General features: G+C 48.7%; 1 protein-coding gene across 1 annotated transcript in view; it reads left to right on the top strand.

The window, feature by feature from the left end:
* The first annotated feature begins 827 nt into the window (after positions 1–827).
* Positions 828–16495, top strand: part of SH2D4A (SH2 domain containing 4A) — a 69301-nt gene continuing 53633 nt past the window's right edge. Inside the window, exons 1-2 of the mRNA XM_087418633.1 lie at positions 828–995; positions 5742–6127. Coding sequence (XP_087274759.1) covers positions 5947–6127 — 181 coding nt within the window. The 5' untranslated portion in view covers positions 828–995; positions 5742–5946. The remainder of the gene's footprint in view (positions 996–5741; positions 6128–16495) is intronic.

Below are 16495 nucleotides of genomic sequence, written 5' to 3'. Positions count from 1 at the left end.
CTGCAGTCTGGAGAGGCTAGGAATGAGAAAGTTTCATTTCCCAACAGAGCAAGTCAGCTCCTGAATTTATCAGGGAGGCTGTAGAGAAGGACAATGAACGCTCACTGTTTATTACTCCTCTCCCCAACACCAGTCTGTGGTTCACTAAAGCAGGCCGTTTTTCTCTACACATTCTGAATGTTCCCCCTCAATGGAAAACGCCCTGCAACCTGTCTACTCCGCTACTGCTGGACTTCCCTCCAGGATTTCCTTTTCCTGTCTTCAGTCAGCTCCTCCCTTCATGCACCCCTCGACCTGTTCCTGCTACAATTCACAAGATTCCTTTACCTTCTTGCCTTTTTCCAGACTTCTTTCATTTTTCTCTCCCTGTCTCTTGTTTTCAGTCTCCATCATTCCAGCCTTTCTCCTCCTTGATCCTGTCCTACAAAGCCACACCTGTACTGACAAGTGCCCGCGAGTTTGATAATCTACTTAATGTCAACAAAAGAAAAACAAGTAAGCTCCAGAGACGCAGGAGCACAACCTGAGAGCTGAGCCGACTTGACCTGCGGGACTCGGTGTAACTGAGACCTGCCCGCCGCCGCAGGCTCCACCTTGCTCGAAACCCCAGCTTCGGAGCGGGAAGGGGCCGGCCGCCGCTGTTGATAAGTGACGCAGGACCCGAGATGGCGCGACAGGCCGTCACAGATGCAACTGGGGCCGGTGGCCTTGCCGTCCGGAGCACCGCGTCTGCGGCCTGGCGGGCGACGGGCCCGGGAGCGCCTCCGGCGCGGGCGGGGCCGCGACCCAGTCAGTCCCCGGCACGTGGGCGCGGTGGGGCGGCGCGGGCGGGCCGGGGCTGGGGACGCGTTTGCCCACAGCCCGGCCGAGTGTTTGTCCAGCCGGCCTGGGCCGCTCGCGGGCGCCTCTGCCTTCCCCTCCCCGACCGCTCCCGGCGGCCCAGCCGGACGTGCGGGGCTCGGGCGCCCTGCTAGGCGGGCCGGCGCCGCGCACAGGTAGGTGCCGGGCGGGGACGGGAGGCCGGACGGCGGAGGCGGGGGAGCCCGCGTGTGTGGGGGTGTTCTGGGGGGAGAGGCGCGGGGCGGGAAGCCCGGGCGCGGCCGGCACGCGCCCCCCACGGCCCCTCCGCGCCGCGGGCTCAGGTGTGGGGCTGGGCGGGCGGCCGGCGTCGGGTGTCGGGTGTCCGGAGCCGCCGCGGGGGAGCGGCGGCGCCGAGGGCCGGGGCTCTGCTCGTGGGGAGGGGGCGGCAGGGGCGGGCGCGGGGCCCTGGAGGCGCGCCGCGTCCCGGAGGGGGCGGCCGCGGGAGGGTCTGGGCCGGAGCTCCGGCGCCGGGAGGAGCGCGGCCCGCCGTCCCGCGGAGGGCCGTGGAGCTCCTCGCCGCGACCATGCAGGCGAGTCCCCGCGCCGGTGCGGGCGCGCCGGGGGAGGGCCTGCGGCGGGCGGGCGCCGCTGGAGTCAGGGCGCGCCGGGCTCGGGCCTCAGCCCGGGGGCGCCGAAGGCGGTGGGCGCGGAGGCGCAGGGACGAGTCCCGCTTGCAGGTTTTCTCGGGCTTGTCCTTCCCTCCCCGAGGGTCCGAGGGAAGAAGCCAGCGTGGCGCCTCTCTCTTTCTAAACTTAGAGTCTCCTCACCTCCTAAAAGACTTATTTGATTGCCTGTTTACTGGCAATAACGACTTGGATACAATTATTTTTTTAAAGTAAGTGGAAAGCATATGTGGGCAGAGTTGGCATGAGTAGAATTTTCTGGATAAATCCGTAGGTACAGTAATTTCCAATTTTTGAGGAGTGGTGTACATTTACAAAACTTACCAAGTGTGGTGTCACCTCTAGTAATTCCTTTTTATCCTCAAAAATAGCCCCTTTGCAGAGAGATTAATAAGGTAAAGTCGAATAAGGTAACTGAAAGTCTGAAAACGGAGCTGGGCTGTTTTAAAAGAATTAGAATTCAAACTATATTCTTAACATTAAAGTTATACTGTCCGTATTACAGTATTTTAATGATTTAGGCTGTATTTCAGGCTTTTTTTTTTAGGTCTCAGAGTCATTAAAAACACAATTATTCTTTTATAGAACAGGGCAGTGGAAATTGTGAGAGTCAGGCCAAATCTATAGGTATCTTGGAAAACAACTGATCCTATGATCCTTTAGAGATTTATTTTTGGAATAACCAGCAGATGTAGGCTTGTTGCTTGTCATTTCTCTCTTTTAAGAAAAGTGCTGTACAAGAAGAAAACCAAGTTAGCCGAGCTTCTCTTTTTTTACTGGATCTTGAAAAACTGGAAGTTTGCTGCACTCAATATGTTACACAGGGCCAAGTCATTGAGTTTGAATCAGCAATGATTGTCCTGCCTGGAGTGAAAGTGGGAAAAATCCTGCATAGTTAATTTCCTTATTTCCATTTCCTTGATGCTGGCTCCACTTGTCTTTGTAACTTCTGGTTGGATTTTATGGTATAGTCCTCAAATTACAAAGATTCACAGTTCAGGCCTCCTTCACAGATGAGGAAACTGAGTCCAGAGAAGTGAGCGTGAAGTTACACGGCTCATGAGAGACAGAACTAGGAGCCCAGGCTGGGGTCCCTGCTGGCTGTCCTGGGAGTGCCCTGGGCTGTGTTTGGGTTTCTGTCTGAAAGCATACGGAGGAAAGAGTTCATTCACACCAGTGGGAATCAGCAGCCTTAGAGTGGCATGCGTATTATTCCGCATCCTGACCACAAGACAGTTGTCAGCTGGGTCCCCAAGTAATCTCTGAGGACACAGGAAAGCCAGTGTCTTTTAAGATCCTCTAGTTAACTTTGACGCTGAAAATCCGTGTTTGCCACAAAGGGCAAAACAAAACAGAATTAAAGCCGGGGAGGAGCTTGAGCATCTCCTCACAGGGGCTGTGGCGCTCTTCCCGTTGTGAGAGGCTGGGCCGTGGGTGCTGTCCCGGGGGGTCGCGTGTGAGGGGCAGCTGGGGAGATGAGTGCCCGGTGAATCCAGTGGGCAGACAGCATCCACACCTGGGCCAGCAGGACAGTCAGTTCCCTGCTGTCCTTCCTGAGGTGGGGCCTTTTCAATTTTGGCCTCCCCTAAGCTTATCTGCAATCCCCGGGATGAGGCTTCTACCCCTGGGAGGCTCTCCGTCGGTTCAGCATGTCTGTCGCTGCAAGAATTTGCTGGTTTTCATTCCGAAAAATCACATATGGTACCTCATCCTGATGGTGTTCTGATTCTGGGCTCACAAAGAAACTCCACTGTCCTGGTGGAGTACACTAGAGCCAACTTAGAGCCAGACTGCCCAGCTCTGCCACTTGCCGTCATCTTCATCTGTAAAATGGGGTGATGGGGACTGAACTTGAAGGATTATTGTGAAGGTTAAATGAGTGACTGCACGTCAAGTGCTAGGGTAGTGGCAGCACAGTCACGTCACTCTTGTATTGAGAGTACTCTGGGTGGGGTGAGGGGAGGAATGAGCTTTGGCACTGGCAGGGTTTTGGTTTTTAGGCTCTACCCACAGGGTCACTGTTGCTAGGATTCACTCCATTCAAAATGGGGTGAGAGTGGAAGCCTCAAGCTTCAGTGGGCTGCTGCTTTTCTACCGTTTATTTCTCTGAAAGTGAACCGCTGGAGTCAAGGAATGTGCCCACATAAGGACATTTACTGGAATGTCAAGGAGCTATTCACTTGGGTTTCTTACCACTTCATCTCAGAGCTTTGGAGTCAAGTGTGCCAAGGAACTCGGTTTTTCCTGTGGTTCCTGTCATCGGCAGATAAGAGCTCAGCCTCTTGAAACCTCTCTTTGGTGTGGATGTAGTTGGCCTCACTGCTGGAGATGCTATTAGAACCCAAAAGTCAAGAAAGCGTTACAGGACATCAGTTCTGTGGCTGTTATAGCCTTTGAGAGTCACCTCAAAGCAAAATACAAAGCTCTCAAGGGAGCCTGGGATGGGTATGCCTGACTGAGTTAGAGTCAGACACTGCTTTTAATTCTTTTTTAATTTTCTCTTAATGTTGGGTTCCATTTGCGTTCCAGTAGTTGAATGCTGCAGATTATAGGATGCAGTCAACAAGAATAATAGTAGCCTCAGTAAAGGTCCCTGCTACACAATGAACACTTAGTGAATCTGACCACTGTGGCCTGCCCCCGCTGTTGAGCATGCTTGTCTCAAAAGACTGGTGTGAGTCAAGAAACAGCTTGGCGAGGAAGAGGAAGAGGGGGAGCTGAAGGAGACTCTAAGCGGGAGTGGGGAGTGTCGTAACCTGGCTGTGTGAGTGAGAAGGTGAAAGAACGAGGAGGACCGTGGTATCGCTGACGGGTCTGAAGGTTAAGAGCATTTGAACTTAGTGTGGAGAAGCAAGATAGCTGAAAGGGCATGGTTAGATGGTGAGATTATTGAGGCATTGTAAGCACCAAATTATTAATCAATTTCTTAGAACAAAGGTGATTCTGAAAAGTCGCTTTTGGGTAAGCTTTCGTGTATCCTATTTATTAAAGCAAATTAAAAGTCTTTTTTTTCCAGAATGGAAATGTAGACATAATTTCCTTCTTATTACAAAAGTATGAGGGTTTTCTGTTTTTTAAAAAAATCAACCAATAGAAATGTATAAAGTAGAAACCTCAGTAGAATTGCCACGCCACTCTTCCAGCAGAACCACTGTGAAACCACTTGTGCATGCATGAGTCGGTTGTTTCTTTTTCAAGGAGCCCTCTAGTAAACTCTTTCATAAAGCAAGGATCCTTTGTGAGGAACCTAGTCACCTCTTCATTCCTCCAGTTTATCTGGTCTGTAAATTTATTTTATTTTTTTGTGAGGAAGATCAGCCCTAAGCTAACATCTGCCAATCCTCCTCTTTTTTTTTTTTTGCCGAGGAAGACTGGCCCTGGGCTAACATCCGTGCCCATCTTCCTCCACTTTATATGGGACGCCACCACAGCATGGCTTGACAAGCAGTGCATCGGTGCATGCCCGGGATCCGAACCGGTGAACCCCGGGCCGCCGCAGTGGAGTGCACGCACTTAACCACTTGCGCCACCGGGCCGGCCGCAGTCTGGTTTGTAAATTTAGATTTCATTAAATTAGGTTATCTGGAAGAGGTGCACCTAAAACCTGGTGACCTTCCAGAATGTATATGAATGTTCTCTCTTGCACCTGCAGTGTTTTCATGGTTCTGGTAGGTCGTTTGGAAATTGCGTTGTCCTTTTGTGAAGATGAAAGTACATAATTGTGTTTATTTAGTGCTACTTTTAAGGGGAAATGGGAAAATTGCATTGTGGTCTAATTTTTATTTCTTTTTTTTTTTTCCCTGAGCATCGCTCTGGTTTGGTTTGGTTTGGGGTAATTCTGAAATCTCAAAAATGGTATTTTCTTTTGAAATAAGTTGTTTGGAGGGAGCCTTTTCATTTCTTCCTGTGGCTTTTTTTTTCTTTAATTCTTTTCTCAGCCATACACTTGGTTTGTTAGACCCTGAGGTAATAATATGTTTGTTTAGTTGGGAGAAGACCAAACCTCTGTTAATTTTTTTGTTTCCCTGAGATTGACCTGTAAAAAGTTAGGGTTTGTTTTGCTTTTTGATAAAGTATCTTTGGAAATTATGGGGTGGAGGTTACACAAACTCTTAACAAAGCATGCCTCAGCTTTTCTTCTCTTTTCCTGAAATGAAAGGCGATACTGTATTTCCTCCAAGCTTTTTTCATAAACCTGTCCTTGCCCAGCGTCTACACATGTAATACTGCCTGCTCTTTGGCTGTTGCTCTTTGCAGGTTCATGAACGACATTTTGAACTGGATGTTTGGTGCCAGGAACCAAGAGCCAGTTTGCTGAATTGCTGTCCCTGTCATTCTGGATTGCTGAGAGTCTCCAGGAAGGTCTGTGGGTTCGTCCCAGCGCCCGCCCAGGTGGAGGCACAGCTGGAAGCTATTTTTGAGAACTTTTGCCACAGGTGTAAAAGGCGCCAGCCCTGCAAAGATGCTGAAACAGATACTGTCGGAGATGTACATAGATCCTGATCTGCTGGCAGAGCTCAGCGAAGAACAGAAACAGATCCTGTTCTTCAAGATGCGGGAGGAACAGATCCGCCGATGGAAAGAAAGAGAAGCAGCAATGGAAAAAAAGGAGTCCTTGCCAGTGAAATCCAGACCAAAGAAAGGTAAACTTAGCTGTGTCTCTGCTGTGAAGGTGTTAGTGGAATGGCTGCTGGCTTGTAACATTTCACACTAGCCAGAATCAAGCCAGGTGTGAGTTCCAGTGTGGTAGCTGGACCTTAAACGTTGTTGAGATTCTAATAGTGCAGTTTATCAACTTGCAGTCTACACGCACAGCCATTACCATGGAGTTGTGTAGCCGTGAGCAGATCTCGTACTTGAAACCAGACTGACCTTAAGCTGAAGTGAGAAGTCACCTGTCTACCCCCTTATCGTCTCAGGTGCCTAGTATTGTGCTACAAGCATTTAAAGTCCTTGTATCAGCATCTTGATAACAATTGTGTTTGTATTTCCTTAGACTTTAAGAGATTTTTCTTTGAGTTACCTTTTTTAGGGAAACTCCCTCTTAAGATGCAAATACTGCTGTAAGGAAAAGGTCATAATACTAATTTTTTAGTGTGAGTTAATTTTTCAGATGTACTTCTTCCTGATCCAAGGAATCCTTTGGATTCCTAATCCCAAGGAGTAGCTTGAGAGGGGCTTTTGAGACCATGGGAGAGGAATTCTTTGTACATCAAGATTTAAAGCATATGCACACACATGGAGAAGCACACATTAACCACCCCTGTCTTCCCCCCCCACCCAGGTTCTGTCATAGATGAATACCTGAGTTGTTTAAAAAAAAAAAAAAAAACAGTTTTCAAGGTCACTTACAGAGGCATTCAAGACCAATTTCTCCTTGTTTTTCATTAAGCCAGGAAAAACAAAATTTGATAAAACCATTCAGGGTTTTAAAGATTAAGAAAATGAATCTCACTTGCAGGCTGGTGTATACACAGTCTCAAAAGGGAAGACAGAGGGCCTTCCCAGTGGCGTAGTGGGTTAAGTTCGCCCTCTCTGCTTCGTGGCTCAGCATTCACAGGTTTGGATCCTGGGCGTGGACCTACGCACTGCTCATCAAGCGGTGCTGTGGCGGCATCGCATATACAGAATAGAGGAAGATGGGCATGAATGTTAGCTTAGGGCTAATCTTCCTCAGCAAAAAGAGAAGGATTGACAATGGATGTTAGCTCAGAGCCAGTCTTCCTCTAAAAGAAAAAAAAAGGGGGAGTCAGTTTAGTGATCTTTACCTTATGCTGCCTTTTATTAAAACCTTTTTCCAATTAAGCCTTTATAATGATGTCAATAAATATGAATATCTCCTTTATTATTATTATTATTGTTATTATTATCATCAATAGCAGCTATTTATTAAATACCAGTTTTGTCAGACTCTATGCAAAGCACTTTTATATACATCATCTCATCTTCGTAAAACTTCCATCAAATTGGTATTAATTGTCCTATTTTACAGATGAAGAAACTTAGAATCAGAGAAGTTAAGTAATATATGCAAGGTCACACCACCAGTAGGTGCCCAGATCCATTGGATTTCACAGTATTCTACACTATCCCATATAGAATTTTTCCTTCAACAAATAACATGTCCAAACTGACACAGGACCCTTTTATCTTTCTGAACTGGTTAATGCATCTCCTTGCGTTCTTTAGTCAGAGTTTATCAGATATAACGGTCCTCTTTGGGCCCCATGTTCATTGTGACATAACATACTGATGTGGTGGGTGACTTTGGGAACTGGTGAGAGCTGAGGGGTTCTTGCCCCTAGAGTCAATGGCCCAGACTCTTTGTAAGACTTTTTGCTTCTTGTTTGCTGAATTGGTCTCCTTGTCATGACTTAAGACAGTAATTTCTGTTTCTTTGCTTAAATTCTTCCTTTGCAGAGTTTTGAATCTAGTTCTCAGAAAACCTATATTACTTTATTAATTAAATGATCATGAAAAAAGTATGTAAATATACACAGTGAAAGTTCTATCAGTATTTCATGTCAGAACTTTATTACTCTCTTAGATTTAACACTTGGAAAAACATATTTTGCACTAACGTAGTTCCTCTTCTAACTACAGAAAAGGAAAAGGTTTGAAATTCTTTACCTATTTCCCCTAAAAAGACAGCGCTAATCTGTCTTTCACCTAGTTCTGTCTTTGATGATAAAGCCACAGAGAGTACAAAGCAGCGTCATCATGGCTGGTGCTCCCCAGAGGTGTGTCTGGACTGCAGACCTACTAAGCTCCTGGCTATTGTTTGTTGAGACCTCACTGTGTGTTTCTGCCTCCTTTCAGGTCTGTGCCCTGCCTCTCCAACTCCTGCCGCCCCTGTCCCCACCACCCCGACCCCCACCCCTACCCATACCCAGCTTGTACCAGGCTTACTCAAGGGCCGCTTTTTCTTAGCAGTTCTTAGCCAGGCTGCGGCTTTGGAGATTGTCCTTTTCGTGGCTCATTAAATATGTCTGTGCTCATCCCCCATTCCTTTACACCATTCCAGCTCATCACTTAGCAGTTCTTTTGTTGTCGTCTGGTCACCTTTTTCTCTCTACAGTCCACTGTGGTGAGTTTTCAGAGCATCACTAAAATGTTTGTATCTCGTGTATCCCAGGAACCTGTCCACCTTTTAGTAATCTTAAGGCTAAAGTAGGAGGGGCTGAAAAACAATCAGAAGTATGGATTTAACTCAGTAATAGATCAGATAATCATGTCAAAATGTAGCGGGAAAATGTGATTCTCAGAGAGTCAGGGAATTTGGGACGTCCTCTGCCTGCTGGGGTACCTGTAACTAGAGCTCTGGCACTGCGTTGTCCGCGTGGCAGCCACCAGCTCCACGTGGCTGCCAAGCGCGTGAACTGAGGCTGGCCTGCACTGAGGTGTGCTAGAAGTGTAAATTACCCGATTTCAAGGACTCAGTAGAAAGAAAATCATGTAAAATACCACGTTAATAATTTTGTATGCATTATATATTAACATGATAATTTGGATAACTTGGGTAAAATAAAATATATTAAAATTAATTTCATCTGCTTCTTTTGATGTTTTATGGGGCTACTAGAACATGTATAAAACAGATGGCACTCACATTTGGACAGCGCTGCTGTAGACAAAAAAGTAGCACCAGCCAGCGTTTATTGAGCTGATGGTGTATCAGACCCTGAGTTCAGGGCTTAAGTATGTTATCTCATTAAGTAATCACAGCCAAGCCTGAAGCTGGATTGCTGTTCCCATTTTGCAGATGAGGAAAGTGAGGCTGAGGGACGTTAACTGACTTGCCCAGGGCAACAGCTAGGAAGTGATGGAGCTGGACTAGACCCTGAGCCCGACTCTCCCACAGCTGGAGCGGTGGACAAATACGCTACCTGTCGGGCTTACGTGGAGCGTGCTAACAGTTGCTGTTGTCTGCAGCTGCCTTGCATACATCTAAAACGTATGCTTCCTTCCAGGCGCTGCCGTGGAGCCTTTATTCTGTATGATTTTTTCCGGTAACACAAACAGAGCAGGCCTTCACTAGTAGAGGGTTGCCCAGCTCTTGTTTCACTGGGTTTCTCTCAAGCCGATGGAAACCTCATGCACCAAGTTGGGATCTGGTTGCTCTGGGAGGTGCGGGAGGGGCTCCACGGGTGCCCTTGAAACAGACTTAGACTCGCAAAACTTCATTTGCGGGATTCTCATTGTTAACCAAGTGGGCAGGTTCCTTTATGCAAAGCCTTCCCTTTCATGAAATGATGGTAAAGCAGTTGGTTTGTGCCGCGGTGTCTCCTGCTCCCCTCTCTTCACCCTCGGCCCACTGTGGTGCCTCCGTTGCTGGATTCAGTTCTCGTCTCAGTGAGTTTCTCAGCTGGGTCTCACTCTGTTGAGTTGCCTCCCAGAGTCTCTCTTTTTCTTGGGGTCATGGGTCTCTTGCTCTCTCCTTGATTGTTTCTTTTTCACGTCTGCCTGAGCCCTGAATATCCGTGTCCCCCGGGGCATGCCTCACTCTGCATTCGTGGTTTGGGACCTTGAGATGGGGTTGAGGGGCTCGTGGACTCCTTTGAAAATGCACTGAAAGCTTGGACCTAGGAAAATGCACACAGACGACATTTTGTGTGTAGTTTCACAATGTTCACTGACTCCCAGGTTCATAGATCCTAGGCTGAGGTTAAGGTCTCTGTGTCATCTCCCTGGAGCACCCCTTCTGCCTTTTAGGGTTAAACAGCACCTGTGTGCCAGTGACTCTCAAACCCATATTGCCGAGCCAGATCTCTCACATGAGAGTCAGTCTCAGTGTCACTTACCTAATGAGCATCTCTGCTCAGAAGACCCATAAGCCCTGCAAACCGAGTTCATCAGCATCCCCCAATTCTCCCCACCACCCCAGGCCTGATCCTGCCCCTCATTCTCTATCCTGGTCGGTGGCACTGCTCCCTCCCTGTCACCAAAGCCAGAAAACCTGGGAGCCACTCTCGCTACTCCCTGACCTCATCCCTGCAGATTTTACTTCGTCTGCTCCGTTTCATGGAGCTTCCCCTCACCAAGGTACTGGTCTATTAGTATGTGCCAACCATAATAAGCATTGTATTGATGTTATTTCATTTAATCCTCACAAGAATCCAGTGAGGTAAACGTTGTCCCCTTATTCTTACAAATAAGGAAACAAACTTAGAGAAAATAATTTGTATGGGTCACTGGTGGAGTCAGGATTTGAACTCGGTCTATTCCAAACCACTGGTCCTGGTCCCATCTCCTGCCTTAGCATCTGTGTCCCTAACTCAGAGCTTGGTAATTAACTGGGCTTGGTTTCTTCGTGGCGAGTACCCATATGTGAGTAACAGCTGAGCTCCTCTTCCCTTTCGCCTTCTTGAGCCCACGGATTCAGTGGGTCCGCTCTCCTGACTCTAGTTCTCACTTATCTAGACCCCCACGTGCTTCCCCAGACCTTAGCGCCTGCTGCACGAGTTCTGCAATGTCCTTTCTGTCCTTTCGTCTCTAAGCGTGAAGATTTACTGAAGTTTTACAAGACGGCCGTCAGTGTTAGTAACTATAGGATTATTACCCAGGTTAACAAATCGAGCAAACAATGGAAAAAGCAACAAAGTAATTTCAGGAAGTCCCGAGAGGACTGAGCCTTGGTCTTTATTAAAATGCACATGGGGCTGAATCCTGCTTCTCCTGGCACGTCCTGCTCTGTAGCCAGGAAGGAACACGATGGCAACCCCACACCCAGCTCGCCCAGCAGAGCCCTGCTCTGTGTTCGTTGTCCCGACATCCCTCTGGGTGAGTTCCCTTTGCACTCTTGAAAGTTTCAGTTTGGACAATGCATCATGAGGCTGCCCTAGATGCAGGCTCTGCAGCCACGCAGACTGGTTTTGAATTCTGGTTCCAGTTTCACTAGCTCTGTGATCTTAGGCAAGTTACCCTCTCCGAGCCTCAATTTCCTCATCGTCATCAAATAGGGTTAGTAATAGCCTTGGGTGATACACTAAATATTTAACGGCAGACATGGCACGGGCATCAGTCAGAAGGGACATGGCCAGGGGCTGGCCCCCGTGGCATAGTGGTTGAGTTTGGGATGCTCTGCTTTGGCTGCCCGGGTTCACAGGTTTAGATCCCAGGCACGGACCTACACCACTCATCAAGTGACACTGTGGCAGTGACCCACATACAAAATAGAAGAAGATTGGCACAGATGTTAGCTCAGGGCTAGTCTTCCCCAAGCAAAAAAAGAGGAAGATTGGCAACACATGTTAGCTCAGGGTAAATCTTCAGCAAAAAAAAAAAGGGACATGGGCGTAGCACTCCAGCCCTGGAGGCCCCGCTGGCCAGGCTCCATCTTTAAGTTTCCGGAGCCGGGAGGAGGGTATCCTAGAGCAGAGGCCAGGGTAGGGGAAGATACTTGGGATGTTGGGAGTTTAGGGAAATATTTCCATGTTTTAACAACCTGTATTGGTAGGTGCCCTGTGTCCGTCAGCCCTGATGATTCCCCTACTGTATTTACCATGTAACTTTGTTAGGAGGCCTGGTTTTGACGCTCTTCTGGCTGCTCACTGGGTCTGTGGTCTTCTCTTTGTGGGTGGAGTATATGATTCGTCTCTCGCCCTCGCCTGTCTCTGTGATTGTCCTTCTGGGTTGGATGCAGTCGGCGGGAGATCAGGTGCTGACTTGGAGGCAGGCTGAGCCCCAGGAGAGCCTGGGGTTGCACTGACCTGGCCCTGAGGAAATGATCCACACTGACTCCTCCAGTGGCCCCCTCCTGCTCCCTGCTGGGCCTGCCTGCTGCAGGGGAGAAATCAGACACAGTGACGATATGAGAGCGTCTTGCTCTGATATAAGACTGGAATGAGCCTGGCCGTTTCCTTGCCAAGGACGTGTGTCACCCGTTTTTATGAGATATTTTACAACACTGCCAAGTGAAGGTTGCATAAGGGGAGTGAGGTGTGAATATGAGTCTCTGCCGGTGGTTCTGTGTGGTGTGGACCGAGCAGGACTGACCCACTGTTCTAGAAAAGGTGGTTTTAGAAGTTCTTAAGAATCCCGAAGATAGCAAACATGAAGAGCACTGTAGTACATAACCATCATTCAAGGACTGGAGAAGAAAGTTATAATCAAATGGAAGTGCTATAAAAAGGTCCCTCTCTCACAGTCCTCTGATTAAAGAGAGCATATAATTTCCAGGTGAAGTAGACAGAAAATCCAGAATGCATGCATTGCATTAAATTACCAGGTGTGGTGCCTGCCCCCTTAGGATCCCTCAGGTTTATACCTTTATCTTCAGGATGTACATTAGGGGTGGAAGTAGGGTTCTGTGCATGTCGGGCTGGAGCTTCTCTCCTGTCCTTGGCAGCACTTTCTTCTTTACTGATTCTCTGCACATCGCGCTATCCACCGTTCCCCTGGCCTAGTCCTTGGCAGCCTTACTCTCTTCCCTTCCAACAACACAAGTGTAAGACCTGTCCATGTTTCCCTTGTTTCAAGACACTTCTCGACCGGTTCTGCTCCTGGGCTGCTCTTCCCTCTCGCAGGCCTGTCTGCGGGGCCTGGGACCCAGCGGCTGCCCCGTCAGGGTCTGCTGAACCAGTGGCTGGCTCCTCGTCTCCCTCGTCACTGAGAAACTTCTCAGAGCCCTCCTTGACAGCCTCCACCAGTTCTTACCATCCTTTCTGTTCTGATTTTGTAGGCTGTCGCCTGCCTGTCACCCTAAAATTACTCTCTCCGAGGTCAGAGATGCTGCCGATCTTTTTCCGTCCCCATCATCCCCTCCCCCCACCCCCCATCTCAGCAGCATGGAGCACCATCGTGCCCCTTTTCCTCTCGTGGCTTCGTGGCAGTGCATCCTCCCCAGTCTCCTTCATTATTTAGTTACTAGGAATCAGAATTCTCTCTTTTTTTTTCCCTTTCGAATCACTTTTTTCCTTCCCTTTTCTTCTGCATCCTTGATGAAGCCCAGGCTTTTCCAAAGTTCTCTTCTAGGCTTCGTCGTCTTTGTGAATTCATCTGTGCAGAGGCTTCAACGATGACATCTATGACGTAATCCCGAATTCACATCGTCAATCTCAACCTCACTTCTGAACTCCAATTCCGTGTTTCAGACATCTACTAAACGTTTCCATGTGGATTTCTAGTAAAATTAAAAATAATTGATTCTACATTTCCAAAATAGCTCAATATCTTACTCTTCAAGCAAATTTATTCTCTTGATGTCACTGTTTCCGCTTGTCCCCCACTCTCCTCTCTGTCAGTCAGTGTCAGAATGTTGGCATCATCTTTGAGTCCTTCCTTGACTCGGGGCCTGAACCCGAGTGTCCTGTGTAACCTGGCCTTTCCCTCATTCGGGTCCTGGTTATGTCACTCCTGGTCTTTTCGCCCTCGTCTTCCCCAGTTCTCTCCCTGGACGCTCACTGAACACCCACCTCATACGACCCGGACCCGCCCTGTTTGCTGGCACGGCACAGCGCCTCCTGAGCACGTCTCTGATCCCGCACCGCCTGCACAGACGCGCTCACGGGCTCTTGGTGGGTCGCTCGATCAAGAACACAGAACTGATACTTTTTGAGCACTTATCACGTGACAGGCCTGTGAGGTCAGACTCACTACCTCTATTTTATCAGAGGAACTCAGGCTCAGAGAGAGAAAGTGGCGTGTACATGGTCACATGAAGAGTTGGTAGAAAACTGGGATTTTAATGCCGCTCTCGGGCTGTATGCAGTACATGCAGGGCCTGCATTTGCCTTTAGCCAGGGGGCTGGGACTGTCCATGTGGCCCCCTGCGTCCTCCGCCCACGGCCGTGACTGAGACCCTGACTCCCGCACCCCCCGGGATCCCCTCCTCTGGTCGTGGGTCGTGCTGATCTATGTGTCCGGCACCGAGCCCACCCACACTCTAATTCCATACCCGTCCTCTAGAACTCAGTGCAGGGGACTGCTCCTCTTCTCTGTCCTTCCAAAGCAGTCTTTCCATCCTCTGAATCCTCACTGGACTTACAATCTATTGTGGTTATAATATATGTCCCCCTGGCCCTCCAAACTGGTTAGTGCCTCTTGTTGAGCCTTCCCATAGCACGCTTTAACACCCCCCCAAGTGGTAGTACTTTGATAATTAATTGCTCAGTGTCTGCCTCCTCCAGCTGGAATGTAAGTTGTTGAGCCTTCCCATAGCACGCTTTAACACCCCCCCAAGTGGTAGTACTTTGATAATTAATTGCTCAGTGTCTGCCTCCTCCAGCTGGAATGTAAGTTCCCCGAGGGCAGAGATGGTCTGTCTGGTTCATGAGTGTTTACACAGGTCTCCCTCAGTACCTGGCACATAGTAGATATGCAATAAAATTCATTACCTGAGGGACCTAATGCCTTGCTCTTTCTCTCACGGGCTCTAGGTGACTTGCAGGAGAATGGCCCCATCCGTTTTATGCCTGTGTCCCCTGCAGCTTCGGGCTCTGCACCGTGCTCAGAGTTAGAAACTCAATAAGTTTTTGTGGAATGAACTAAACAGAGGCCTTGATAGTCTTCCCTAATCTTGGTGTGAAGCTGAGGGTATCAGAGCTAATGCTCATTTTACTAGAATGACTTACGCACACCCCCCGGCCCCCGGCCTAAGGTATTAGGGAGTTAGTTGTATGCAACCACTTGAAGCCCCTCCAGTCTCTTTGCCTTCAGGCCCCATTTAAGAGCTCCTGAAGGGGCTGGCCCCATGGGCTAGTGGTTAAGTTGTGTGTTCCACTTTGGCGGCCTAGGTTCAGTTCCTGGGTGCGGACTGACACCACTCATCAGCCATGCTGTGGTGGCATCCCACATGCAAAATAGAGGAAGATTGGCACAGATGTTAGCTCAGGGCTAATCTTCCTCAGCAAAAAAAAAAAGAGGAAGATTGGCCTCAGATGTTAGCTCGGGGCAAATGTTCCTCAGCAAAAAAAAAAAAAAAAAAGAGCTCCTGAAGGTGAGAAGCAGTCAGAACCGAGATCATTGGCAGTGCCGTTCTCTCAAGAGTCCGTTTTTTGGCATCTGGCTAAATCTAACATTTTCCATCATAATTCTCTTTCTTCTTGCCCAAAGCCACTATTTCTTTTTCTTCACCATACTCTCACCACCCCGTCCTTTTGAAATTTCTAGACTCTGCTCCTCTCCTTTGGCTCTCTTCTCTACTTTTAGTTTCTAAGCACCCTCCTCTGTTCACAGGCAGTTCTGGGATTTCGCCGCCTCCACCCGAGAGCAGCGCCCTCTCCCCTGAGTTACCGCTGCCAGCCTGCAGCCTGCGGGTCTCTGGAGATGGCGTTTGGGGAAGCGTCTGGCGTGCTGCACTGAACAGAGAGCTGGAACCTCTGGGCTCTTCCTCTGTGCCTCCCCGGCTCTCTGCCACTCTCCTTTCAGGCGTCTCCCTCTGCTGTCAAAAATATTAGTAGAGAGTCACACAGGTGAAGGTTGAGAGATGGATGTGGTAAAAGGTATTGTTAGTTGCCCCGAGAGAGTGTAATAGACGGAGCTGGATGGGGTATGACAACTTTCTAGAGTTACTGAACCATTGGCGTTTCCGCACATGGAGCCGGAGGTGCCAGGCCATCCCCACTGGGGCGCGCTGGGCTTGATCTTCCCTCATGCCTGGCGCCCCTTTCACTGCTTCTCCACTTGTGAAACAGTGTGAGGTCGGCTTCCTTCCGGGTGATACATCTGACTTCTTTTATAGTGAAGACGATGATTCTGTCTTCTCCCCCAGCCCGGGATCTCTGTGTAGAACCTTATTATACTGCAGGAAGTCTCCATTGCACTGAGAAGAGTGGAAGGTGCCAAAATAACAAGTCTGGCTTTGAGGAGCTTGCTTTTTTAATGTTTCCTGAGGCAACAGTAGGACGTAGGTCAACAATACATTGGACAGAAGACGCTTTTTTTTTTTAATAATTTTATTTATTTATTTATTTTCCCCCCAAAGCCCCAGTAGATAGTTGTATGTCATAGCTGCACATCCTTCTAGTTGCTGTATATGGGACACGGCCTCAGCATGGCCGGAGAAGCGGTGC

Source organism: Ceratotherium simum, chromosome 28 (genome assembly GCF_057802395.1).
Source record: "Ceratotherium simum simum isolate JZ-2026a chromosome 28, ASM5780239v1, whole genome shotgun sequence".
Classification (NCBI taxonomy): domain Eukaryota; kingdom Metazoa; phylum Chordata; class Mammalia; order Perissodactyla; family Rhinocerotidae; genus Ceratotherium; species Ceratotherium simum.
This window is presented reverse-complemented; position numbering and strand designations above follow the sequence as displayed.